The 26,892-nt window shown below is 46.4% G+C and overlaps 1 protein-coding gene and 2 pseudogenes across 1 annotated transcript; 2 read left to right on the top strand and 1 right to left on the bottom strand.

Annotated features, from left to right (window-relative positions):
* The first annotated feature begins 7,242 nt into the window (after positions 1-7,242).
* On the top strand, positions 7,243-18,885 carry LOC121603077. The gene is given in 11 exon segments (XM_041931805.1): positions 7,243-8,105; positions 8,182-8,536; positions 9,722-9,752; positions 11,131-12,067; positions 12,142-12,502; positions 15,992-16,554; positions 16,629-16,698; positions 16,812-16,961; positions 17,741-18,347; positions 18,350-18,443; positions 18,516-18,885. Coding segments are annotated over 11 exon segments (4,245 nt in total). The 5' UTR covers positions 7,243-7,398.
* Positions 18,886-19,063: 178 nt separating this feature from the next.
* Positions 19,064-22,101, top strand: LOC121603079 (annotated as a pseudogene).
* Positions 22,102-22,187: 86 nt separating this feature from the next.
* Positions 22,188-25,253, bottom strand: LOC121603078 (annotated as a pseudogene).
* Between the last annotated feature and the right edge of the window lie 1,639 nt (positions 25,254-26,892).

The following is a 26,892-nucleotide window of genomic DNA, read 5'->3' as shown; positions in this document are numbered from 1 at the left end:
TTTTTTGACAACTTTGAACGTGATTTTTTAGTGTTACAACCTTGGAGTGTGAGAGCGGTTATATGTAACAAAACGGTGGCAAAAACTAAGGCGGACAGTGGATGGTCTTTTCAATGTGCTTTTCTTTAGAATAAATAAAGACCGAAGAGCTGAAAAGAAGTGGCTCGATTGGTTGCAAGACAAATACGAATTTAATCAAATTGATTTTCAATTTATCGTGAAGTTGGGTGTACATTTGTAAGGAAAAGTCAAAGAAGCACACTTGATATGGTTTACGGAGTAAGGAATCGAATAAAACCCATTATATTGCAAAATATTTTAAAATATAAAACCGATCTTTGATGAATCAACTTGCACCACTAAATCGACTTTTAGACATTTGGAATCTCCAAACATAATATTCTAGCATCTGGCATTGAAATGAAGACAACTCTCTAAAAAAAGGACACACTGATCCCCGTGCCCCTTGGCATCAATATTCAGGTGCTGGGAGTAGCATAATAAGCACAGGTTTCAGCTCCCCGTCACTGTGGCTTTTCTAGAGAATATTTAACTTTTCACCAGCAACCACACACACACACACACAGCAACAGACGCCCAAACACGGCCAACGCATTGATCGACAGCGATACGGCGCATGGTTTGTTTTTCCAGACGGATGATTTTCCCCGACCTCGTAGTAATAAGGTGCGATAGCAGACGATACACAACGAACGACCACACAACACACAACAAGCCTCGGGTGAGAGAGAGATAGGCAGAAACTTTGCGTGGGAAAACCAATTGGACGTGAAATATGTGCCGAAAGATTGCGATGAGGAGTGAAGTAGTAGAAAAAAATAACCCAAAAATAACCCAAAGGTATTACGTACGGTTGCAAAGAAAAAGCCTACTGTTATTGTCGTTTGAAAGGTGTTTTCGTTATGCACTACCAACACACCGCGATTTCAATTGGAATGGTGTGATTTTTATTTAGCCTTTTTGTTTACACTGCCAGCAAATATTGATAAATGGGGAGGGAGTGAATAAATTTAATAAATAATCAATTGCACGCTGCACTTTATTTGACTCCCAATTTTAGAGGTGATTTGAAAGTAACAAATTTATGGCGTAGTAAAGCAATTCGATAGCAATCGCTAAAAATAGCACCCGAACTTAATTGCTTACATTAAGGCCGGGCTAGATTGATCGTACTCGCAAGCGTAATTTTTATTTTCACTAGCACATCTGGCGGCGGCTGGTGGAAGCTTTTTTTGGTCATCAAGAGAATGGTCGCACCGGATCTCAAAATTAAGTAGTTTTTTCATCGTTTTTTTATGCGAAAACGGCTGAAATACTTGCACAATATGTTTGTCTATCAATTACAAAGCTTTTCCAGTCAAGTTAAAGTAAAAAACATGGAATAATAGGTATTTTCTGGAGCGGCTCCAAATTGTTTGCCAAATGCTTCGGTCAGCCGCCGCCAGATGCGCTAGTGAAAATCGAAATTACACTTGCGACTACGATCAATGTAGCCCGGCCTTTAAGTTGCAACTGCAGTTGATGGCTCTTTAAAAAAAAGACGCACACACAAATTTAGAAAGGAAATTGCTCATGTGTTCTAGCCATGTTCAAACACAGGTTTTTTTCTAATTGAGGAAGTAATAAAATTGACTTTCAGAATCATTTAATCTTTATCACTGCGGACATGAAACCGTTGCAACGATATTTTGGCAATTCCTGCAATTGCAGTTGATGCAGGAAAATTAATCAATATATGTGTTTTTTTTTATATTAACCTTTGAAAGTCATTTCCAAAGCGCCAATATTTGCAATTGTTGTTCTGACGTATCGTAAATTTAAATTTGATATGGCTTGATAGCTTGACGATTTTGATCAATAATAATATTATTATTAATGTGCTTGATTACTGTTGCGCCAAAAGCAAAACATATTTTTTTATCTCGCAACGCCGAATGACATTGCATGACATTGTGACACAATCGTCCGAAGAACTTTGACCACATTCAATACAAATTGTCATATTAATACTCATTTATAATTCCTTAACAGCAAACTTACGACGCACATTTCATACAGATTATCAAACAGGTTGAGAACAGTATAGTGCGCAATAAGCAAACGATTCATGTTTTTTTTCGCCATGAGAAGTTTGAACATTAAAAAAAAACCACACACATAATAATCGATCATTATTACCGCTTGATGGCATACCATCAATATAACCGATTTAGCATTTCACCTGTCGGGGTGAATTTCGCTGTTCTAATCCCTTTTACTGCCGGGAAATCCCATCCGTAGCAGTATCGTACGATAATTGATGCGCGTTTGCAGCCAAAAGCAAAGGTTAAAATAAATGACAAAAGGCCAAACAAACAACGCACCCGCCAGACAGGGAAAGGAAAACAAAAGCAATAAAACAAAAAACCTTTCGGCAAATCCCGATCGCGTTGCGGCGTATGATCATGATTTTATTGCCACACGGCCCAACCCAACCCGCCGCTGGCCCTGAACCCCACCCAACAAGACGGTACTATTATCATAATGTAATAAAACAAAACAAAAAAAAACACTCAATACAAACAACATTTACAAACCTGTTGGGCTGAAGGATGACACAAAACTAGCCGCCGGAACGCTTGCACATCAACGTGGCGCCGTACGCCAGCCACAGCCTCACACGCACTAGTATGACCAACTGTTTTGACCAAACGAACGAACTTGCCTTGCAACTGACGCACGAAAGTCTTTTGCACTCGCCGTTGGTAGTTGCGGAAAATATTAATTACTTTTCGGGGTTTGTTGTTGCTGCTGTTGTTGTGATGGGGGAGGCGGAAAAACTACACTCGCGCGTAATCACTTTTTAATTTAGCTCCCCCTTAAAGCACGCGGCAAACACTCCAACCACTTCAAACGCACTCGAGAATATTTGTTTTGCTCGCTGTTGATTCGGTTTCCTTTGTAAGTTTCTTTATTCACCTGTCAAAGGAGTGAAGGAAATAATTATGCTTTTGTTTTTCGCCTTTTAATCCACCCCGACCTCTGCTAAACTTTAATTGTTTGTTGATTGAGTACAACACAATGACGAACGGTAATAATAATTAAAGTTTTAAAAAATCCACTAAACCACTAATGTGCACAAAAGATTAAATAATGGTAATTACTTTAATAAAAAAAAACAACAAAAAACTATCGCAATAATTAACAGTCAGCTCATCTTACAGTAAAACATTCAACAGTGCAGTGCGTCCAGCCAACTAGACCAAAAACGCCCAACCAAGCCAAATGCCACATCGCAACCGTACCACGTGCTATGATGGTACAGCTTTTTACCAAACCTTTTTTGTTTTACGATTTATTTTTCCCCTTGCTGGTTTTTCGCTATTTTGTAGTAGTTCCCGTTTCTTGCTTCGTGTCCGAAACTCTGACCACACCGGTCTGTGGTTTCATTTTATTCTAACGACGAAAGCCCCGTTTTTCCTCCCCGCCCCCCCCCCCCCCCCCCCGCCGCATCGTTCAGAGATGCTGCACTTACAAACGGGTATGGCTGTAATAGCGCAAAACTCATTAAAGAATGCAAAATTATTCGCTTTTTTAAGTATTATCGTATTCGTGTTCGGTTTCCCGGTTCGGTTCACTTCACTGTGTTGTTTAAATTGACGTTCTGTTACGAACATTTTACAGTTCTGTTTTTTGAAATATTATTTAAAAAAAATAGTTTTAGGTTCACAAACATCTCCCTTTCCTTCTAAACTATCAATCAAGAGTTAGTATCAATAGTAAGAATACTTCGCTCATGCACTACTTCTTCCAGCCCACCTTTCTGCCTAACACAACATCACTCGACGAAGTTCGAATTGCAACTGATCGACTGGCTCGATATCGCGACGACAAAGCACGAGATAACCCGAGGACACGATATTTTTCCGAGCACCGATGTGAACGTTAGCACTGCTTGCTACCAACTGACTAAATTAACGCAAGATTCCTGTGCTTTTAGTGCGTTTTCGGCAGAACCGAGTGTGTTCCGGGGGTGTGTATGTGTGTGCATTCGAAGAGTGGGGCGCACTACCAGGCGCTGCCGGGCGCTTTCCGGGAAAATCTCTCCAAAACCGATGTAAAGGGGATGCTGTTGTTACCTCTCGCTCACTCTTTCGTGAGCGCGGGTTCTCGCTCGCTCTCACTCTCTCTCTCTCTGTCTCGCTCTCTCGTGTCAAAAGCTCGCCGCCGGGTGGTGATGTTTTTATTTTGCTGTTTGCAAGTCTCTCAGCGCGCCTTTTCGGTTGAATCAGATGTTTGGGCGATCTCTGCTGCGAGTGATTGTGCTGCACTACGCTACGCGCTTCATTCAGGACGGCCGGTCTGTGGGGCAGGACTACTACTAGCTGTGCGACTACATCGATCCCTTCTGTCACCAATCACGTACTTCAGGTGCTTCGGGTTCGTTTGTACCAGAAACAGAGGAGCAAACAGACCTGATGCATGGCTTTCGATATGCATAAGGCAATGCAGCCGCGACCGCGGCTAGGGACGATCGGCGCATAATCAATTGCACGGGATGCATGTTACAATAAATTACAATCGATCTTGTACAGTCGGTAGCCGATAACGGGACACATTTATATTTCAACTTTTTCTAAAACATATTTTACAAAATTAACCTTTTCTTTTTAGGGAATAATGTGCTTAAAACATGATCAAAAACATGTACATCTATTTTAAAGTAATTTTGTTTTATTAAGTAGTATTCACCAAAATTTGTATCTCACTGTAACTGTTTGTTTGAATGCTTACATCTTTGATTTGAGAGATAACGGCCACCTAGGACCACAGCTGGCGCCTAACCTGACCCCATAAATAGCCGTTGCCATTTATTACCCGGTACAGTTTGTCAGTTAGCTTCATTCATGTAAGTTAACTGGCTTAACTACTTCTTTTTATGCAATATGGTACAACGTTTTCTTGCCACTTAAAATACATCCTACAACTCCGCAGACGAGAGGGACAGAGAGAGTGATTTATGGGCCGTTGGAATATGATGGGCATACAGCGACCATTGACCAGGTGCACTGGGTATTATAGACCTTTGTTTTGTTCGCCAACAGACAAACCATTTCAAGGGCTTAACAATCATGTTTAGATAGAGCGATATCGAGAGCAACACTACAGGAAGTGAGGATACTTCAATACTAACAGGAACAGTGACTAATCGTTAATTGGCTGGATAATTATTTTAAAATCCATTCTTCCAAAACCACTCAAACAAAAAAAAAAAAAACAAAAGAAACATGCAGTGGAATTCCCATATGGAACGCCATCAAGTTGTATTGGCAACAAATCTAGGGAAACAACACGTTTCTTCTCTTGTTTGGTCATTGGCCAGGCGGTCTGTAGACACAGCTGATTGTACTTCCTCTGTGTGTACGGAAGCTACATAGATGCAGGCCGTAGCTCGTCTTGATCATTACGCCCTGAGCCCATGACTAACCTGCCGCACAGTTTTTAGTCTTATGTATAGACGTGTAATCTCGGCGGAGGACGATCGGGGATCTACCGATGGTCGTCACGTACGAAGTTTGTACTAACAGTTACTACAATTCGGATGAATACGATGAAACATTTCACATGTTAATATTGTTGTAAACAGTACAGGTCACTGCTGATCGGATTTCTGAATCACTGTGGCTGTGATTACCCACCAAATAATGAGTGACATATAGTGTTGGAATAGATAAAAACAAGCGCGTTGCAATGAGCAAACATAAAAGGAAACTAGCATCGTCTGCTAATTGATAAACAACTAACTACGTCTGCTAATTGATAAAGCCACAACAACACAATTAAATGAATCATCACAAACATGTCATATTGATATTATGTCTCTAGACCTTGTACGATTTTAAAACCAAATTACACAATTATCCTACAACATTCCCAAGTGCCACAAATCCACTAAACGACCACTAAACGGCTTCTAAACGACTCAAGTTCTCTACCTAAACGGAATATAGAAAGACTTCGTTTAGCAGACGCCAAACGACTCATGCATTCTAAAAATAGCAAAAAAGCTGGTGGCGCTATCTGTTGGTGGGATACCCCAACCAGTTGAGCTTCATCGCTTGGAGGAGAGCTTTCTCATTTCCTCTGTACTGTTGTATGGTTTCGCATTGAAGTTATGCATCGCTAGAACTAGAACGGCGATACGATTGTTTAAATACTAAACTCCAATGGAAACCACCAGTACTGAAGCAAGTGAGATTTGAGTGATGGTCGTTGGTGTTGATACCCATGTATCTGACCACACGACCATTCATATAGATTTTGCTCGGAAAGTTAGAAGGCTATATAATAGGTAGAATAGCGAAACACATTGCAAGAAAAGGATAGCAATATAATGATGAGTTGTAATACGCCATCTATTGATCAAACCAATGAAGCTGTGGAGCTTTCATTTTTTTTATATGGATATTCAATTTTCAGTCGTTTAAGCTTAATCTGTGGCGCTTGGGTTTACTGTCTATGAATTGAATCAACTGCCATATTTGAATCCAATTAATTGACTTGTTTTGATACAACACCATGAACTTTTGGTCGAACCTACATCCTGGACGTTTTGTGAGTTCCGCGCACTGTTTGGGGATTTAAATTTAAACATAGCTTTCGTTCAAAGCTCAAAGCCCATCTCAAAATGAGCTTTTGAGCTTGTAAATTTTCCCGTTTACTACACCTAGTTCTGTACTTCAAACCGAATCGGATGTGAAGCAATGCGTACGCTTCGTAAAAACACGTATTTAAATCATTTTCTTAACTTGCAATCACTTTTCATGTTACCTTTATTTTGAAAAAAGTTTTAACAATTGCTTTTAGTGATATGTTCACTCGATTTGTCTCAAAACCACCAACAATATATTAATTACAACAAATAAGATATCCGACCCGAACAAAGATATCGAGTATTGAAGCGCTGTGATAAACAGATAAATTGAATAGTGATGGGACAACTCTTCATATTATCGAACGGTTCCAGTTCCTTGGCAGGAAACAACCTACTCGCACAGCATAATCAAGCGAAATAATTTGACTCAAATCATTATTTCATTTTCTTTCTATTTTAAGGTTTACTTGTTTTTAGCTTTGGTTAGTCACATATATTGTTCTTCTGTGTTTCGAACGTTCCACCAACGGAACGGATTGAACCTAGCAGGTTCGGAACGATACTACCATCACTAGTGCCGCGTTTTATCCATCATCCGGCAATGTTTATGTTATTTACTTTGGCAATATCAGTATCAGTGAATCATTTTGTAAAGAGATGTAAATAATTTGCTCCAAAAATACCGTTTTGCGTCACGCATCGAGGTGCATAGTGTGGTAGCCACTCGACAGAACCGGGTCCCGATGTCTTTCTGGCTGCAACCGATGCGATACAAACGGCGGATCGTGTACGTGTTTCTGTTTCTTTCGGCCGCACTCTACGTCCTGTACAGCTGCATTCCGGATCCGCCGATACACAACTGTTTCCAGATCGTTCCCGGGGACAGCTTCGTCGCCGGGGATAGCTTGGAAGATGTGCAGCAGTCTATGCCGCAGCCGACCGACGATGGGCGTAACATCTTCTTTCACGAAACATCCTGCTTGAAGGAGGACGGTATTGTGCGACTGAACGCCCGACAAGCCTGTGCAATCGAGTCGGCTGCCCGGGCCAATCCGGAGTGGAACGTGTATGTACTGTTTGCAGCCCCGGTTGGCTTCCGGAACCGCACGACACAGCCAGTCCTTGACGCACTGCTCGAGTATCGCAATGTGCATCTGCGCTACGTCAACTTGACCACATACGCGAACGACACGCCGCTGGAAGAATGGATGGCGAGTGGGGAAATCTTTCGCTCGCTGTACATGAACTCGCATCTGTCCGATGTGATGCGCTATCTGACCCTGTACAAGTACGGTGGAACGTACCTTGATCTGGATGTGATCGTGCAGCAATCGTTTGAGAAGCTGGAACCGAACTATGCCGGTGCCGAGTCGGTGCGATGGGTTGCGGCCGGCGTGATGAACTTCGAACCGAAAGGCCACGGTCATGAGCTGGCGGAAATGTGTGTTCGGTAAGCGGATATATTTACAAGATACGAGATCCATTCATCCTTGGCCAACCATGTAACGATCGTTTAATTCTTCTAGCGACCTGCTGGCCAACTTCAATGGCAAGGACTGGGGCAACAATGGCCCGGGGGTGGTAACGCGCGTACTGCAAAAGTACTGCCACACCCGGTCGACGGCTCACATGACCCGGGAACGGTGCCGGCACTTTACCGTCTATCCGATCAGTGCATTTTACGCGATAGGGTACGAAGATTATCGGCAGTTTTTCGAGGAACAGTACCTGGAGCATGCCCTCTACACGCTCAATCAATCGATCGTGGTGCACGTGTGGAACAAGTTTAGTAAGAACCATCCGGTGCGGGTTGGGTCACGGGTCGCTTACGGTGTGCTAGCCGAACGGCACTGTCCCAAAGTGTACCGTTCTTGCGGGACCGTTTTTTAAACACCAATGCAATACCGAATCGCATGCATTGTTCTGTTGTATTGCTTCACAATTCCTTACCGATTTGATTGTAGTCTTATCTTGTGTGTTGGTGCTTGGTTTTTTTATAATTGTCCTATGTGTTTGACCCAATTTAACTGCCAGTGCCTAAAAATAGTCGATATCGTTTGAATGAACAAATTCTCAGCGATAGAAGGTAGCTAACTCATTTTACAGATCAATTTTAATTTTTGTTCCATTGCTTTGCTGACTCGAATTTACACCGAAACGTGTGTAAATTAACACTTTTTTTAGGTGCACACCCAGGCGCTACTGTATCATCTCTGATTTAGCAATCTCTTCCTTCATTTCATTGCAATCTCCTTTGATTTAGCAGCTATTTAAACAGATATGTTAGTAATCTCTGATACACTCGTAACTTATTTATTTGTTGATGTCGTCACCTGTGTGGACATTATTCAAACCAACTCGACACGATTGACCAAATGCGTTTATCAGTATTAGCCGCAGTTAGGTTTGCAACTCATATAGAACCCAATTTTAACGGCCATGGGCCTGTGAAGCCCTAAATCCTGCGTTAGAGAGGCAGCAACGCGTGTCGTTTATTTGAGCAGCTGCACATGCGTTACGCGTTGTGCGAACTAGAAGCAGTGTGGCAAAATATGTTGTCAAATTATAAGTATTTGTAAGAGCTCTTGCATATTTTTCTCCGCTTCTAAGTACAGTGGTTGTTTATGTTACGTTCTTGTGTTTAGGTCGTAGGTGTGCGAGAAAGAGGAGCATTACGAACAAATAAAACAGATGTTATGGATGGATAATTTGTAACACGTTGTCTAATGAAATTACTCGGCGCGATCAACGTGGTGTTTCAATATCACACAATATATCAATAGACTTACTACTTTTACCACGTTTCGGTAATTAATATTAAGAATCTCTCTTTAAAACATCTGAATTTAATCTAACTGCCGAACCTCTTCCAACGCGATTGGGAATCGGTTCTGCTGAGAAACGATTGTTGTAGAAAGCCGATGCATCTATCAAATATACTACCAAGCCATCTGTGAGGAACCAATCGAAGAGACCGTAACTGTCAAACAATTGACTACCAAGCAATAGAACGAAGAAGAGCTACAAAATTTTCTATTTAATCCACCAATTGATATTACTTTGTAGATCAAACAACTTAACGTGGCGGACAACACTGGTACACTTTACTACATAATATTTATACATACGATACACCGTAAATGATGCCTTACGGTAGACTATTTGCATGTACGGATAATCTTAGGAATTAGTACATTGAGAGAAATTAGTGAAGAGAATGAATGAATGAATGAATTAAAACTCAGGCTAGAAATAAGAAGAATTAGAAGAATTTACACACACGTTCCCAAAGTCTCACATGTGATAGACCATCTCAAGACAACGGCTCAGTTGTTGCAGGTGGTGTGTTCAACCGACAATTAATAACAGCTCGTTGGCACGTATACGATACTGACATTGACATTGGCACAACTGCATCGGGCCTGACATATGGCACAATATTACATTTTTTTTAAACCTTTTAAGCTAACCCCGGATGTATTTTACCTCACCTGAGTACATACAGTCCCCAAAATATTGTAACATGCAATAGGAACGTTTCTCCATACTTATTTTGTTTAATAATTGTTTGTCTATCGATGGATAATTTTATGCGATTCTTCCAATGTTTCAAGAACAATAAGAAAGTTACAAAGTTTATATGTTTAAAATGCAGTGAATTGTCGAGTCGGAACTGAAAAAAACATCGCAGACAGTCGAGACGTAGAGTCAATGCAATAGTAGAGCACCTTGCTGGAGGTTATGTCGTGAAGCTCACGTGTTCCATTGATGATAAGTCCTCAATACTAAAAAAGGAAGAAATATAAAAGTCCAGATTCACAGAATAAGAGCGACCAGCGAGATACGGCCTTATCTGTAACATCATGGGGCCGTAACCTGGACATCCAAGCATTAATACCGTGTACTTGTAAACCAGCCAGGTACCAGGATTTACAGCAAATGCTCATACAAACTCAAACAGATCGTAGTCGTTGTTGATCGATGCGTGGATTAGTCGTCTGTGCTCGATCTCCTGTTTATAACATCTGACGCTACTATTTACTACATTTAAGAGCTCAAGCTCTCTTGGTATATCCTCCATGGTTTGTACAATCATTTTCAGTTGCACACCATGTTTAACTTAGATAGGAATCTCGCCTAATTCGTTTGGTTATATTCGTTACACTCCCAGCAAACAGCGACCGTCGCAATCGTACCTTCCCGCGACCATTGTGGAACAACGACTGGACTTTCAAAGTTGTTCGACACCTCGATAGATCGACAGAGGCAAATGAGGCCAATAGGCTCAAAGTCTCTATAAAAGTAAATAAAAATCACCGGCGCTATTTCAAAACTCCACCAACTTTTCTGGAAAAAAAAATCGAGCAAACAGAGACGCACTACAAAGCTGTTTAAATCAAAGTTTCCAATATTGTACTCACGTGCTCCAAACACAACTGATTAAACCACCGCGTTCAGTTGATCGCTTTGCTTAGCTGAGATACGACTACTCAAGCTTTTCTGCGTGAACACAAGTAAAATGTTCTCGCATAGAAAGTGTCGCTTTGTTCTTTATATCGTTGGTGCATTCGTTTTTCTTCTGCTGGTACGTCGCATTGGTGATCACCAGTGGAGAATTACGCCGCACATTTACTCTCAAATTGTCGAAGAAGATTTGGAATTTTGGGAATCATACGAAAACCGATTTTCCGCCACAAAACAATTACACCAACAGAAAAGTGAATCCGTCACAGTTCCGTCTTCTACATTGAAGCGTGTCGCCACGACTACCTCCGCACCAACAACTCCGAGTCCATGGATCGACACCTGTTTCAAGATCTTCGGCAGTAATGTCACTACCGGGTACAGCTTACACGGCAAACACATACTGGAGGATGTGCAGCAGTCCGTACCGCAGCCGACCGACGATGGCCGTAACATCTTCTTTCACGAAACATCCTGCTTGAAGAAGGACGGTATTGTGCGGCTGAATGCCCGACAAGCCTGTGCAATCGAGTCGGCTGCCCGGGCCAATCCGGAGTGGAACGTGTATGTACTGTTTGCAGCCCCGGTTGGCTTCCGGAACCGCACGACACAGCCAGTCCTTGACGCACTGCTCGAGTATCCCAATGTGCATCTGCGCTACGTCAACTTGACCACATACGCGAACGAAACACCGCTGGAAGAATGGATGGCGAGGGGGGAAATATTACGCTCACAGTACATGAACTCGCATCTGTCCGATGTGATGCGCTATCTGACCCTCTACAAGTATGGTGGAACGTACCTTGATCTGGATGTGATCGTGCAACAGTCTTTTGAGAAGCTGGAACCGAACTATGCCGGTGCCGAATCGTTTGATTTGATTAATTCCGCTGTAATGAACTTGGAACCGAAAGGCCACGGTCATGAGCTGGCGGAAATGTGTGTTCGGTAAGTGGATGAACGTTTAATATAAGATCCGATTACCTTCTACCAAACTGTTAACGATCGTTTCTTTCTTTTAGAGACCTACTGGCCAACTATAATGGTTATCAATGGGCTCAAAATGGTCCAGGGGTAATAACGCGCGTATTGGTAAAGCACTGCCATACCCAGTCGATCACCAACATGACCCAGCATTGTTCCCAGCACTTTACCGTCTATCCACCCAGCGCTTTTTACGCAATTGCGTATTGGAATTATAAACAGTTTTTTGAAGAACCGTACCTAAAGTCGGTCCTCGATGCGCTCAATCAATCGATCGTGGTGCACCTGTGGAACAAGCTGAGTAAAGACAATCCGGTGTGGGTTGGGTCACGGGTCGCTTACGGTGTGCTAGCCGAACGGTACTGCCCCAAAGTGTACCGGTCTAGTGGACACGTTTTCTAACACTATCAGCACATAATCATATCTTAATTCAAGCTTCCTAAAATCATCAATTGATCACACACGATCACAGACTGTCGCTGCTGTCGCCATTGCAACATCTTCATCAATAAAGCGATACTGCCATGTAGATACCCCTCGCATAGGTATTGGTACAAGACATCGGATTGTATTGTCTTGATTTTCATCAGCTAATTGGAATGCATAACATTAATGATTATTTGTAATTCGATGTACAAATGTTTCCTACTATTATAAACATTAATAAAGTTATTATTTATTTAATGTATAACAATACAATACAAGCATTAAGTGATTCAATAGTTGGAAAAACGCAACCTCGTGCAATACCTAAACCTAAAAATAGCACGAGGAGCAATCAAGCAGGATTCGAATGCGAATTCATTCCACCACGATCGGTTATCTTTGGGGGATTATGGGAAGCGGCTATATAGAGTTTGAAAAGACATCTGAAGCACACAATCAATGGTACTATTATCCTATCGATCGATGCAGAGTGCACAGAGCGTTAAAGAAGTCAATCAATCTATCACTGCTGAAATGAACTGTTGCAATAGTCGTACGCATCTTTAAAGGCAAAGAAGGAGAGTATGAGTTAGCAATCACTGATACACTCACTTATTAATCGGTTGTTGAAAATATGAAAATGATTCAAACCAACTCGACGCGTTTGTCCAAACCCGTTTTTCAGTATTAGCAGCAGTTTGATTTGTAACTCATATAGAGTCCCGTTTTAACGGCCATGGGCCTGTTCACCCCTGTTCAATCCTTTGTAAGCGAGACAGCAACGCGTGTCATTTATTTGAGCAGCTGCACATGCGTTACGCGTTGTGCGAACTAGAAGCAGTGTGGCAAAATATGTTGTCAAATTGTAAGTATTTGTAAGAGCTGTTGTCAAATTGTAACATTTCTCCGCTTTTAAGTGCAGTCAATGTTAGTCGTGCAGTTTAGGTCGTAGTCGTCCGATAAAGAGGAGCATTACGAACAAATAAAACTGATGTTATGGTTAGATGATTTGTAACACGTGGTCTTAATTAGCTAGGTGTGATCAACGTAATGTTTCAATATCACTTATCTTTTTATTGACCTATCCTCACAACCTTAGCTAATTATTGTTAAAAATCTCTTTAAAACGTCTGACCAACGGAGGCAGATGCATTTAAGGAATTGACCACCCATTAACGCCTTCGATTTCTTGCAAAAGCTCAGCTTTTAACGATCGATCGATCAAGGTAACAACGTACCAATCCGGTAAATTTTCAACCAGATTTGCAAAAAAAATAATAATAATAACAATCATTCCAATCATTACAAAACAAGTTGACATTTTTAGACAATAAATTCGCAATAATCAATGAAATATACCATTAAACTACACTACACTTAATCCGTTAAAAATCTTTACCCATTCAACGAGCCGTGACAGGTTGCCATATTATACTCAACAGGAGCCAATCGAAAAGACCCTAAATTTCAAACAACTGGCTACCGAGAAACAGAACGATTAATAGCTACAGGATTTTCTACTTAATCCTCCAATTGATACCACTTTGTAGATTTATACTAACCCGTTAATAACGCCTTACGGTAGGCTATTTGCATGTAATGCTAGAATTAGGTATTAGTACAATTAGAGAAATCAGTGCAGAGAATGAATTAATGAGTGAATTAGAACTAGGACTAAAATTAAGTGATAGTAATTAGAAAAATTATTTATCAATAAGCAAGCGAGATCTTCTATTTCAAAACACGCACACAAGTTCCTACATTATCACTCGGAATAGACTACGTAAGAACAAAACCCTCTTGTAGCAGGTTATGTATTCTGCCGACAGTTAAAAGCACCTATCGTTCTCCTTGGCATGGCTAATGGTATCATCATTCACGAGAAGAAGGCTTTAGCACAACCGCATCGGACCTGACATGGCACAATACTACGGCATCCAGCTGAATTTTTGGGACCTTATAAACCAACCCCGCAGGTAGGACCTAAGTACATACAACGGATATGTACGTTAGGAGCCAGTTGTTGTTAAACCTGTGTGTTTCAGATGCGTTAATGTCCATCGACTGATCTATAATAATTGAAGTTTACAGTGTATTAATGTGCATATAATGAACAAAAAGCAGTGAATTTCGCTACCGAAATCCCCGGCACGAAATCGTCACTGACGACGTCGAAAGCACGATTTATGCAGAACTGGTCGGAAGAGCCTGAGTACTAGCTTCTTCTTCTTCTTTGGCTCCGATGCACTTCTTTTACAACCGATGCCGGTCAAGGCCTGCCAACACACTTGTGGGCTTGGCTTTCAGTGACTTATTGATTTCCCCCCATAGCAGGATAGTCAGTCCTACATATGGCGGCACGGTCTATTTGGGGCTTGAACCCATGACGGGAATGTTGTTAAGTCGTGCGAGTTGACGACTGTACTATGAGACCGGCTGAGTACTAGCACTCTACTGCTATTGACATCGTAGGTTAACAAGAAAAGCAATAGGGTGCCGAAGTTGGTGCACTGCGTTGGTCCTCTGAAGATTCATAGAGTGGATTTGACCTGTAAATAGATTGACCCAGCTTCACAGTATAGTAGCGATCGGCGAGGTAGGACTTTATTGCAAATTTAAGTTAGTCGTCGTTGATCGTTGCGTTGGTGAAACCAGAATCGGCTGGTGTGCGCTGAAACATTAACTAGCGTTAGTAGCGCAAGTTCCCTTGGCATCTTCTCTGTGGTTTGTACTGCAATTACATTCATTTTTAGTTGCATGCCATGTTAACCTCACAGCAAACAGCTACCAACGCAATCGTACATTCCCGCAAACATTGTCAAACAAGTACTGTATTTACCAAAGTTCTTCTAAACCTCAAAAGATCGAAAGATGCAAATATGGCAAATAGACTTTAAGTCCAAAAAAAAAAAAAACAACCTTCGAAATATTTACACCAGCGCCGTACTACCAAAACTCCGCCACATTTCTTGGAAAACGATTCGGGCAAACAGAGACGCACTATAAAGCTGTTTAAATCAAAGTTTCCAATATTGTTCCCACGCGTCACTCCAAAAACAGTTGATCAAATCATCGCGTTCAGTCGATCGCGGTGCTCAGCTGAGATACGACTACTCAAGCTTTTCAGTGTAAAATGTTCTCACAAAGAAAGTGTCGCTTTGTTCTTTATATCGTTGGTGCATTCGTTTTTCTTCTGCTTGTACGTCGCATTGGTGATCGCCAGAGGAGAATTACGCCGCACATTTACTCTCAGATTGTCGAAGAAGATTTGGAATTTTGGGAATCATACGAAAACCGATTTTTCGCCACAAAACAATTACACCAACAGAAAAGTGAATCCGTCACAGTTCCGTCTTCAACATTGAAGCGTGTCGCCACGACTACCTCCGCACCAACAACTCCAAGTCCATGGATCAACACCTGTTTCAAGATCTTCGGCAGTAACGTCACTACCGGGTACAGCTTACACGGAAAAACATACTGGAGGATGTGCAGCAGTCCGTACCGCAACCGACTGACGATGGCCGTAACATCTTCTTTCACGAAACATCCTGCATGAAGAAGGACGGTATTGTGCGGCTGAATGCCCGACAAGCCTGTGCAATCGAGTCGGCTGCCCGGGCCAATCCGGAGTGGAACGTGTATGTACTGTTTGCAGCCCCGGTTGGCTTCCGGAACCGCACGACACAGCCAGTCCTTGACGCACTGCTCGAGTATCCCAATGTGCATCTGCGCTACGTCAACTTGACCACATACGCGAACGAAACACCGCTGGAAGAATGGATGGCGAGGGGGGAAATATTACGCTCACAGTACATGAACTCGCATCTGTCCGATGTGATGCGCTATCTGACCCTCTACAAGTATGGTGGAACGTACCTTGATCTGGATGTGATCGTGCAACAGTCTTTTGAGAAGCTGGAACCGAACTATGCCGGTGCCGAATCGTTTGATTTGATTAATTCCGCTGTAATGAACTTGGAACCGAAAGGCCACGGTCATGAGCTGGCGGAAATGTGTGTTCGGTAAGTGGATGAACGTTTAATATAAGATCCGATTACCTTCTACCAAACTGTTAACGATCGTTTCTTTCTTTTAGAGACCTACTGGCCAACTATAATGGTTATCAATGGGCTCAAAATGGTCCAGGGGTAATAACGCGCGTATTGGTAAAGCACTGCCATACCCAGTCGATCACCAACATGACCAGCATTGTTCCCAGCACTTTACCGTCTATCCACCCAGCGCTTTTTACGCAATTGCGTATTGGAATTATAAACAGTTTTTTGAAGAACCGTACCTAAAGTCGGTCCTCGATGCGCTCAATCAATCGATCGTGGTGCACCTGTGGAACAAGCTGAGTAAACAATCCGGTGCGGGTTGGGTCACGGGTCGCTTACGCTGTGCTAGCCGAACGGCACTGTCCCAACGTGTACGGGTCTTGTGGGCCCGTCTTCTAACACTATCAGCTCATTACCATGTCTTAAGTAGCGAGATCTTCATTCTTCGATCGATCACACGCGATCACACCCTGTCGTCACGCGATCAGTATCAATAAATGGCTCATCGCCCAATCAACACATCAACACTTCAAATCATTAACTTAGTTAGCTTTTTAGATATCGCGTTATACAATTTGACGCGTTTTGTTCACCCTGGGACTATCGCGGAGCAGCTATTGTAATATCACACAATCTTAAACCACTTATCACTTATGTGTAGTTGATGATCAGTAGAAATCACTTTGTCTCTAGCAACCTCCAACAACTGACGAACCCGCTTCCAACGACATTGCCTTATAAAAGAAAGTCAAAGCTCCCCAATATGTTCCGACATTCTTCGGGGGCAATCTATCGTGCGTACATTGCGTGAAAACGAATGAAAAGGAATGCAAAATTTAACGCAAAACAAAACGACTCGCACTGCACCGTTATGCGGGCGGGCGGGCGTGTTCGTACAGCTGATTGAAGGTGATTTATACGCTCTTGTACATCGTTTGCGAAAATGTTGAGCATATGTTACGTGTTTTGTTTTCAGCTTATCTCTGTCTCTCGCTCGTCATTTTCATTCGTGTAGTATCATTGTACGGACACAGACTGAGCCAGAAACCAAAACCAGCTGTTTAAACAAATCTTATGTAGGTTGTATCGAAGCTGCTCCAAAAACGTGCGTACAACTGATCGTGTTCAGTTGATACCAATACTTACCTGAGGTACAATCAGCTCCTCCAAAATGATCTCACATAATTCGTTCCGCTACGTTCGATATGCTGTGTGTGCATTATTGCTGCTGCTGCTGTTTCGATTGATACGCGATCGCCGCCCGAAACCGGCGTACATTCCCGCCGACGTTGCTCAAGGAGATCCGGGCTTTCTGACGTCCTACGACACCTCGAAAGACTTGCACGCGCACAGCAGCGTGTACTTTATCGAATCGTCCGCACCGTTCAAGCGCATCATCACGATCGGACCGCGGCAGGCGTGCGCGATCGAGTCGGCAGCACGTGCCAATCCGCTCAAGAAGATAATCGTCCTGTTCGCCTCCTGGAACCCAATAACGAACCCCAGCCAGGTACGGTTTCCCGATCTGCCAACGTTGGCGGGGTTTGGAAACGTTCACTTCCGCTGGCTAGATTTGAACCGGTTCGCGCAAGGTACACCGGTGGAGGCGGTGATCCGATCGGACCGGCTGCACGAACGGCCGAATGGTGCCGAGTATCTGTCGGAGATATTGCGCCTGGTGCTGCTGTACAAGTACGGTGGCATCTACCTCGACCTCGACGTGGTGACGCTGAAAACGCTCGACTTTGTCAATGCAAACTTTTCGGCGCCGAAACGGAACGGCTTGTCGGAACGTCCGTAATCGGACTAAGGCGGGGCGGGTTTGGGGAACTGTTTGCCGAGCGTTGTCTCAAGTAAGTTCGAACGATGAGGAGTTTTGTAGCGTTTAAAAAGTTAATTGTTTTCATTAACTGTGTTTTTTATAGCAACTTCAAATATTTCGACGAACAAAAAAACATCCGCAATGGGTCCTTTCTACTCACCTACCAGGTCGTTCAGACGTGCGAAACACTCACCCTACAGGAGATCCTTGACAGCGGCTGCCGCGGAATGCTGCAGGTGCACCGGCGGAGTATCCTTCATCCCTTCGACGAAACCAACGTGGGCATGATGTTCGATCCTAGCCGGCTGGAGGAAGCGAAGGACCGCCTTGCCCATGCGATGACCGTTCACATGCTCCATCGTACTAGCGGGAAGATGCGAGTCGCTGGCGGCACAACGGGCTATCAGTTGATTGCCCAAAACTACTGTCCAAGGGTGTATGAAGAAAATAGCTTGATTTTTAAAAAAGGATAAACGCAATAAATAAGAGAGAGCGAGAGAGAGCTTCCTTTCAAACAACGCTTCGCAACGCGTGACATTGTTATTATGGCGCACCCGCCGACGACCCCGAACAGCGCCAGCTGCGTTCAAGTTCGATATCCATGGCAACCGCCAAGCTGTTGTTTATCGACAACATTGGCAGTGTGTGGGAACAAAGACAAAGTAACCAGAAGAATATACGACACCGAGTTAACGAAAAGACTGTTCCCGTCCCGTACATTGGTTTCATCCCATATATATTTATTCCGTGCACCAAATGTCTGCGAACGAAAACGACCCGGATAATAATCCGGACGTGATACTGGAGAAGTTGCTGCGCAAAGCCCGTGCAAAGGAATCGCGATGGGATCGGATCCGTCGCAAGCATCTGAACAACCTGACCGTTACCTCCAAGACGGTGAAAAAGTTCATCAACATGGACTTTGTGGACGAGAACCAGCTGAGGTTGATGATGGCAGGCGAGGGGGCTGGTAGTGGAACGCCCGGCAATGGGAAACCGATGCTCGATCCGGTGCTGGTGATGGACATCCGTCACGAGATGATCCGCCGGAAGGAGGAGAAGGGTGGTGAGACGCGCACGAAACCATTCATCGATCCGGTCAAGGCGTACCAGCTGGAAAATCTGGAAAACCATAACCGTTCGATCGAGCTGACGTTGTGCGAGAATGAGCTGAACAAGTTTCGCAAGCAGCTGGAACACATGGGTGGAGCAGGGAATGGGAAGAAGACGCAGGTGAGCTCCCAGAAGCGGAGCATTCTGTACATTAACATCCCGAAGATTGACAATGGGATGATTTACGAGAGCTTGGAGGAGTGTGAGCGGTATACGACACACTTTTACCAGAGCGCCATCGAAGGTTCGGAACAGCTGTTTGAGGAGATTCAGGATGAGCGGCCGTTAGGTATGGTGAAGCAGACAGCTACAATTGAAGAAATTATTGAAAGGGAAGAGCAGGAGAACATTGAGAAGGAGTCTGCTAACGTAGTGCCCAATTTCGGAGCATTGGATGACCCGAGCAATGGTGTAGTGGAGTACACACCCAATGGAGTCCACCACAAACCTGAAGAAGATCCGGCCGAAGATCAGGACGAAGACAGTAAGATCGTGCGGTTTGGCAATACCGAGGTCATCACCTTTCCGGCAGACGATTCCTCATTCTCCCTCGGTTCCGAGTACGATTTTGACGACCATGATCTCTTCCTGGAGTCGCTCGACTCGGACGTGGATGAGTTTGACGAGACGGAGTTCCAGTCGACCGACAGCACGGCGGACCATTCCGGTGCGAATGAGGACCGCAGCGGCAAGCGCGATTCCCTCCCGACCGATAGCAGCGAGTGTCTCACCATATCGCGCATCGACACATCGCACAGCGGCTCGAAGGAGGACCAGGACCCAGTTCGGCCTTTTCGCGCCGCAATAGGCTGGCCTACGAGTACGATGATGAGGAGGAGTCGGAGCTGCTGGAAATTGCACCGGCCGCGGAGAAGCTCTCCAAAGCGGACCCCATCGTGGTGCGAAAGTGCGATCTGAAGGATTACAGCGAGCTGTGCGTTACCAACTACCGGCCCGACTCGGGCGCCGCCAAAGACGATCGCGTCGAGCTGACGGAAGAGTCGCGCAAACTCATCAGCAATGCGCTGAAGGAGGGCTACCTGCAGAATCACGACCGTGCCGTCCTGAAGCAGTACTTCTCAAGTGGCTGCAGTACACGATCTTGGAGAAGATCTCCAAGGGGGCGGGCGTTACGAGCACGCGGGAACAGAAGCTGAAGCGCATCAACGACTTCATCAGCAACATCCGGCACAGCCGCAAGAAGGGCGCACTGCGCAGCAAACCGTCCACCGACTCGACGGCCAGCCCACCTCGGTCAAAGAAGGAGTACGAGCACCGGCTCAAGTGCAGCAGGACATTATCGAGCTGCAGAAGCTGAAGCTCGAGCGGCAGGAGCCATCATTACCGAGCTGAAGCTGTCCAAGTTTTCCGAGGCGTCCAAAATCTCCAAGGCGGAAATACAGAGCGAGCTGCTGAAGGCGGCCCGCACCGGCCATGTGCGGCTGCGGGCGAAGGCAAAGTGCATTCAGATTGTGGGCAACATCAAGGCGGACACGTCGGAGGAGGATGAGATGCGCAAGCTGCAGGCGCAGGGGTTGATGATACCGAAGTTCCTCGCCAAGATGCAGCAGCGTGCGCTGGAGCGTAGCCAGCGGCACCAGGAGGCGAAGGAGCGCCGGATTGCGCATGGAGAAGGAGCGCGAAGATGCGAAGCAGGCGGCGGAAGAGGCGAAGCGCCACGAGGATAGAAGCGCGGAAGCGGCGCTACCGGAGATGCGCAAAAGCGCAAGCTCGAGAAGCTGCAGAAAATTATACGCGAGCAGGAACGGCAGGCCTGGATCGCTAACAATCAGATCGCGAAGGAGTTCCGGTTGCTGAAGCTGAAACGGTTCGGCATGCATGCGTTCAAGCTGCTGCTGGGCATACGGCATGAGAATGAGCGCCGCTCGATCGCTTACCGGAGGCGGTACTACAAGCGCCAAGTACTTCCGCAAGTGGTGGTTCCTCACGAATGCGCTGTGGGAAAGCAAGAAGGCGCTGGCCGATGGGATGCACGAGTACAAGCTGTACCGGGTGGCCGTCCGACACGGAAGATGGTAAGACAGGGAGTTTATTGAAAATTGTTTAAATGATTTTGTGTGGTTAATTTTACCCACCTTTACTCAACACGCCCCAGAGCAACAACGGTGCAAGCGCAGGTGGCCATCGATTGGTACGAGGTGCGAATGGCGGAAAAGGTCATCTCCATCTGGATCGGCAAGACGAAGCAATCGCTCATGATACTGCACGGCAAGATGTCTCACGCTGCTTCCCACTACGAATGGTAAGGATGGTCACACGACGACTTGCTGTCTCCTATCTGCAAATGGATGCTTAATCTATGCGTTTATTTCTCCCCTTTCTCCCCACACTCTCAGGCAACTGAAATGGAAAGTGTTCGCGGGTGGCAACGTTTGCACATTATCCTGCGCATCGAGAAGGAAACGGGAATGCGTCGCCAGCGCTGGCGCATGAAGATCTGGGAGCTGCTGCCCGACTACAAGCCCATCGAGGAGGACATCTAAGGGTCAGGATGCTCCTCCACAGCAAGTCTGATATTACCACCACGTTCATCCTCACTTTTAACACAAACACCATGATCTAACTACATTTACCACTAGAGCTGGGTTAGCCATTTGAAGGGCCGATTTTCTTCCAAAAAAAAAAAATGCAAACACACATACACACGCAGGCACACGACCATTTGCGGCGGCTCACGATTGTGTAGCGGACTGATTTTATAGACTTTTTCGCGTAAAATATACACCCACGTTCTTACGTACTCCGGTGTTCTCCGTCTCCGTTTATGTTGTCACCGGGGGTCGCCTACTGCTCCTCTTCTCCACGTGGCATGTCGCGCTACTCGTCCATCTGTTCGTTCAGCTGCGCCAACAGTGCGGCCCGCTGTGATTCCAGTTCCGATTCGCTCAGTGCCGCATCGTCGGCCATTTTGGAGGATCTGCTGCCGCCCCTGCTTCGGCGGCCCTCGTCCAGGCTGCGAATCCGTGCGCCGCTACTGGCCCGACTGACCGATCGAGACGTTCGACGTTTGTCTTTTTTCTTTTTGTCCTTCTTTTTCTGTGTGTGTGAGAGAGATAGAGGATATATCGAAAAGAATGGATGAGTGAAATTAGTCCCAATATGAGAAAATTGCCCCCGTCTTACCTTTTCTTCTCTACCTCCGGGGAGGGTGTCCGGGAACGGGATGCAGCAGCAGCTGCTGCACCGCCACCACCACCACCACCACCGCCACCATTCTTCTCCATCACCAGCATCTCCTCGTACGACGGTGAGCGGGACTGTTTGCGGTGGTGCTTTTTTCTTCTTTTTCCGCTTCCGGTCCAATCGGTCGCCGCCACCACCGTGATGGTCGTTGTGATGGTGCAGCGGTTCCTCGTGCAGCTCATGCTCGCTTTCCGACAGATCGCTCGCCGTCAGGGGAGTTCGCGACCGGGATCGACGCTTTTTCTTCGACGAAGGCTTTTCATACTCCACTTCCGATGCTTCCGAGAGCTGTTGGAGAAATGGATTTCCGTTAAATAAGACTTGCTCTACCATAAAAAAACACACTACCACGATTGCTTACCGATTTGGACGAGGAGCGCGATTTTTTTCTTGTGCTTTCGACTCTTTTTCGACTTTTTCGAACGCGAATGATGGTGGCTGCAGGAATCTTCCGTCTCCTTCACAAGTCTTCCCCACAGCCGCTCGACCTTATCGTCCTTCTCGTACAGGTCGTACACCTCCCGGTCCATGACGAGCTTCTGGGCCGTCTCCCAGCTATCGACACCGGAGAGGCCCGCCTCGATCCACACCCCTTCAGCTCGTTCTCGAGCTTGCGGATGCGGCGCGTTTCCTCCTTCAGCCGCTCCTTCTCGGCCGCGACCGCCTTCTCCAGCAGCGAGTTGTACGTCAGCTTCACGTTGCCCGCGTCCAGCGTCGCCGACCGCTTGTCCTCGCACACGACCGTCGCAAAGTCCTCGAACGTGGTCGTCCGCACCACGATGAACTCTTTCTCCTTCAGTATTTCCTTGATGATTTTCTTCTCGTCGTGAACCGGGCCTTTAGGTTTTCCACGTAGAACTTGAACAATCCACGGCGTCGAGCCGGCTGCCCGAGCATGGCGGAGAAGCGCAGGTCGGCCGATATGAGCGGGTACAGCTACCACCCAGCGACATCGACGTCAGCTTGCCCTCCTCGTGCAGCGTGTCGAGCAGGGCGAGGAATTGGTCGCGGTTTTTGCGCTGCTGCCGCTTGAGCCGCTTCTTCTCGCGCTCCTTCTCCTCGTCCTCCTCGCGCTCCAGCCCGCGGATGTGCTCCTCGAACACGATCAGTGCGTCCTCCTTGTCCATGCCGAGCAGGTTGACGTCGTTCTTGAACGACGCATTGTCCAGCAGCATTACCTGCGCCTCGGACCAGGTCGTCTGGTACGTGACGGTCGTCATCGCCTCGAGCAGCTCGCCCAGCACGCGCATGTTGCGCTTCTTCATCACCCGCGCCTCCTCCTTTTCCCGCTTCGCCAGGTTGAAGATGCAGTCCTCGTAGATGTCGCGCCGGTCCTGCTCCGGCACCGACTTTCCACACGTCCAGGTTGGCGAACAGCTCGTCGCACCGGTAAAACTTGAGCGCCGAGTTCATCTTGTCCGAGGACATGAGGAACTTTTCCAGCTCCTCCTTCGACCGCTTCGCCTTCAGCCGCTGCTCCTCGCGCTCGTCCTTTAGCTTCTGCGTTTTGTACGCGTTGACGCTTGCTTCTTTTCGCTCAGCTTCTTGAACACGTTAAACTTCGGATCCTTCTGGATGATCTTTACGCACTGCTCCCAGGACGAGCTCGAGGGGATGTTGCGCTCCTTCAGGAACTCCTTGAACGCTTCGATCGCTTCCTTTTTGTCCTTAAACTCCATGGCCGGCTCCTCGTCCGTTTGGCCCGGCTGGGATTCCTCGTCCTGCCGCTTGTCGACCGGATCGTCCGGCACCTCGATAGCGGCCAGCGTTGCCGCCATCGCTTGTCCAGTGCGGAGGAAGAATTTTCGGCCGATCCGGGTGTTACGCCGGCCATCCCCCCAGACCGAGCGGTACGTCGGCGGCCGTGGCGCAACAACCGCATTCGGCGTCACTCCTGCCTGTCGCCGGCGCCCCTGCCAGGGCGGTGAAACCACCGGCAGCACCACCGACTGCATCAGCATACTGCTGGCCATGGCGGAGGTTTTCAGCGCGGCAGCTTTGGCCGCCTCGGCCGCCGCCTGTTCGGCCGCCACCTTCTCCTTCAGCTCGAGATACTCGGGCGGCGCCACCCACTGTGACTCCTTGGTGGCGGTGTTGTGATAGTACAGCTTGCCCGAATCCGACCGGTACTCCTTCCAGGGCACTGGCTGAGCTGCTTTTCGGCCGGCGTCTTCATCTCGTCCGGCTTTTCCCACAGGCTCTGCTTGGTGATACTGTTGTAGTAGTACGTTCGGCCCTCGGGCGTCTTGTGTTCCGACCATTCGTTCACGATTGCCGTGGTCACGGGGACGGCCGCTGCCGCTACTGCTGCTGCTGCTCCTGCTGCGCCCGCTGGTATGACCGGCGGCACGGTGGCCGTAGGATCAACCATTGTCCCGTTGGCGCGGCTGCGGCGGCCAGTGCTACCGGGCCACCGATGCCTGCGCCACCAACCGGGCGCACCGAAACCCGGCGGAGGGATGTTGAAATGCGACACCAGCGGCGGAGCGTACGGTTTGCCAGCGGCTATCGGCGGCACCGACATCTTGCTGGCTAGATAGGGTGACCCTTCTACCGGAGGGCCTTCCACGGCCCGAAACACACACCGGAAATGCGGTCCGCGGACAATTGCACTGCACAGTTTTCGTTCGTGCGTGTGTGTGTTTTATTTTCTTCACTTTCCGTCCGCGAAAAAGGCGTCCCGTTTTCGATTTTTCACCTTTGACAGTTGCTGGTTGGCAGTTTGACAGGAGACGCGCGTTCGGGCGGGTTGCGTCACGGCTTGCTTGGACGGCCATTTTTAAAAGCACAAATAGAGGGAGTTTTGATTCCGATTAGAACCTGCAGGAAATTTATGATATTTGTAAATGATATGATTTGATGATGCTTCTAAATTGTTCTCAATTGTTGCTCCATAAAAATAAATTTATTGAATATTTCCAAAAAGCAGTTTGTCAACACGTGTAACATGAACGACCCAATTTTGCTCACCTCTTGTGCATCTGCTGGGCAACCGGCAACCAATTTGGTTTGTGTTTTATTAGCCCAAAAGAGAAAGAGAGAAGAGCGAGAAAGTGGCGGCAAAAAACACACTCACAGACGAATATCCAACATAGCATTCCCCGTCCGTTCCTGGGGAGCATGAGATCACACTACAGTGCGGCCGATTTCTATGATTACGATCCCCGCACCCGATATCGATCCGCTGTGCTGTTGTGAGTTTTTCGATCGAACAATGAACGGGCTCATCTGCTCGTACGTGCTGCTGCTGCTGTTGCTGTTTCACGGGTCCATCCGGAATCGAAATCTCGACTCCGGCCACTAGGTACGTACGTTTCGGCGAGCCCTAATGTCCAGTTGCATTCCCCGAACCTCCTCTCCCGTTTTAGAAACTGCACCAACGTCTGTTTGCATTCCCTTAGTAGTGAATCACCGGTGTTCCTGTGAATAGCTCCCTCCCTCATCACCCAGTGTCTTCAGCGTGTGATTGCCGCAAGAAAACTCCGGCTCCGGCATCCCGAAAAAGAGGGGATGATCGATATAGAACGTACGACGAGAGTGCAAAGAATTGATTTTCCTTAGCAGCGAGCCAGCGTGATTGTATGTGTGTGTGTGTCGGTACGCTAGTGGTGCATCGGCGGTGCAGTCACCCTCGTTAGCCGGCTGCAAACGGTGGCATTCGACACATTAGAATAACCCTCCCCTTCATCTCCCCCCACACACACACACGCACACAGCCACTGCAGCTGCAATCATCAAACTACACTTCATTGTGCATGAAATATAGGGCATCACCAGGGGTGGGGGGATAGCATTTCCACCAAATTTCCTACACGACAGCTGCAAACGGGGGGCGAACGTATCTCCCCGGCAACGAATCTGAACTTTCCCGAGCCCGAAACGTCCTAACTAAAAACGGGTAAATATGTTATGTATTCTCTATCTTTAAACCTTTTTCCACCTCTTTCGCATCATTCCTACACTATCAAACGCTCTCTATCTCTCCTGGCCTCTCTCTCTCTCTCTCTCTCTCTCTCTTCTCTACTGAATCTGATAATTCAATCTTAAAACGCTCAATGTGCCAACTATCTCTTATCAATGTGTGTGTGTGTGTGACTTCTATTTTACTAAAATATTGTACGAAATCTAACCCCGCTCCTTATCCTTCCACCATTCGCAGCAAA

The sequence above is a fragment of the Anopheles merus genome, unplaced genomic scaffold, assembly GCF_017562075.2.
Source record: "Anopheles merus strain MAF unplaced genomic scaffold, AmerM5.1 LNR4000821, whole genome shotgun sequence".
NCBI classification, from domain to species: Eukaryota; Metazoa; Arthropoda; class Insecta; order Diptera; family Culicidae; genus Anopheles; species Anopheles merus.
The sequence above is the reverse complement of the archived record's forward strand: the minus strand, read 5'-3'. Positions and strand labels throughout refer to the sequence as shown.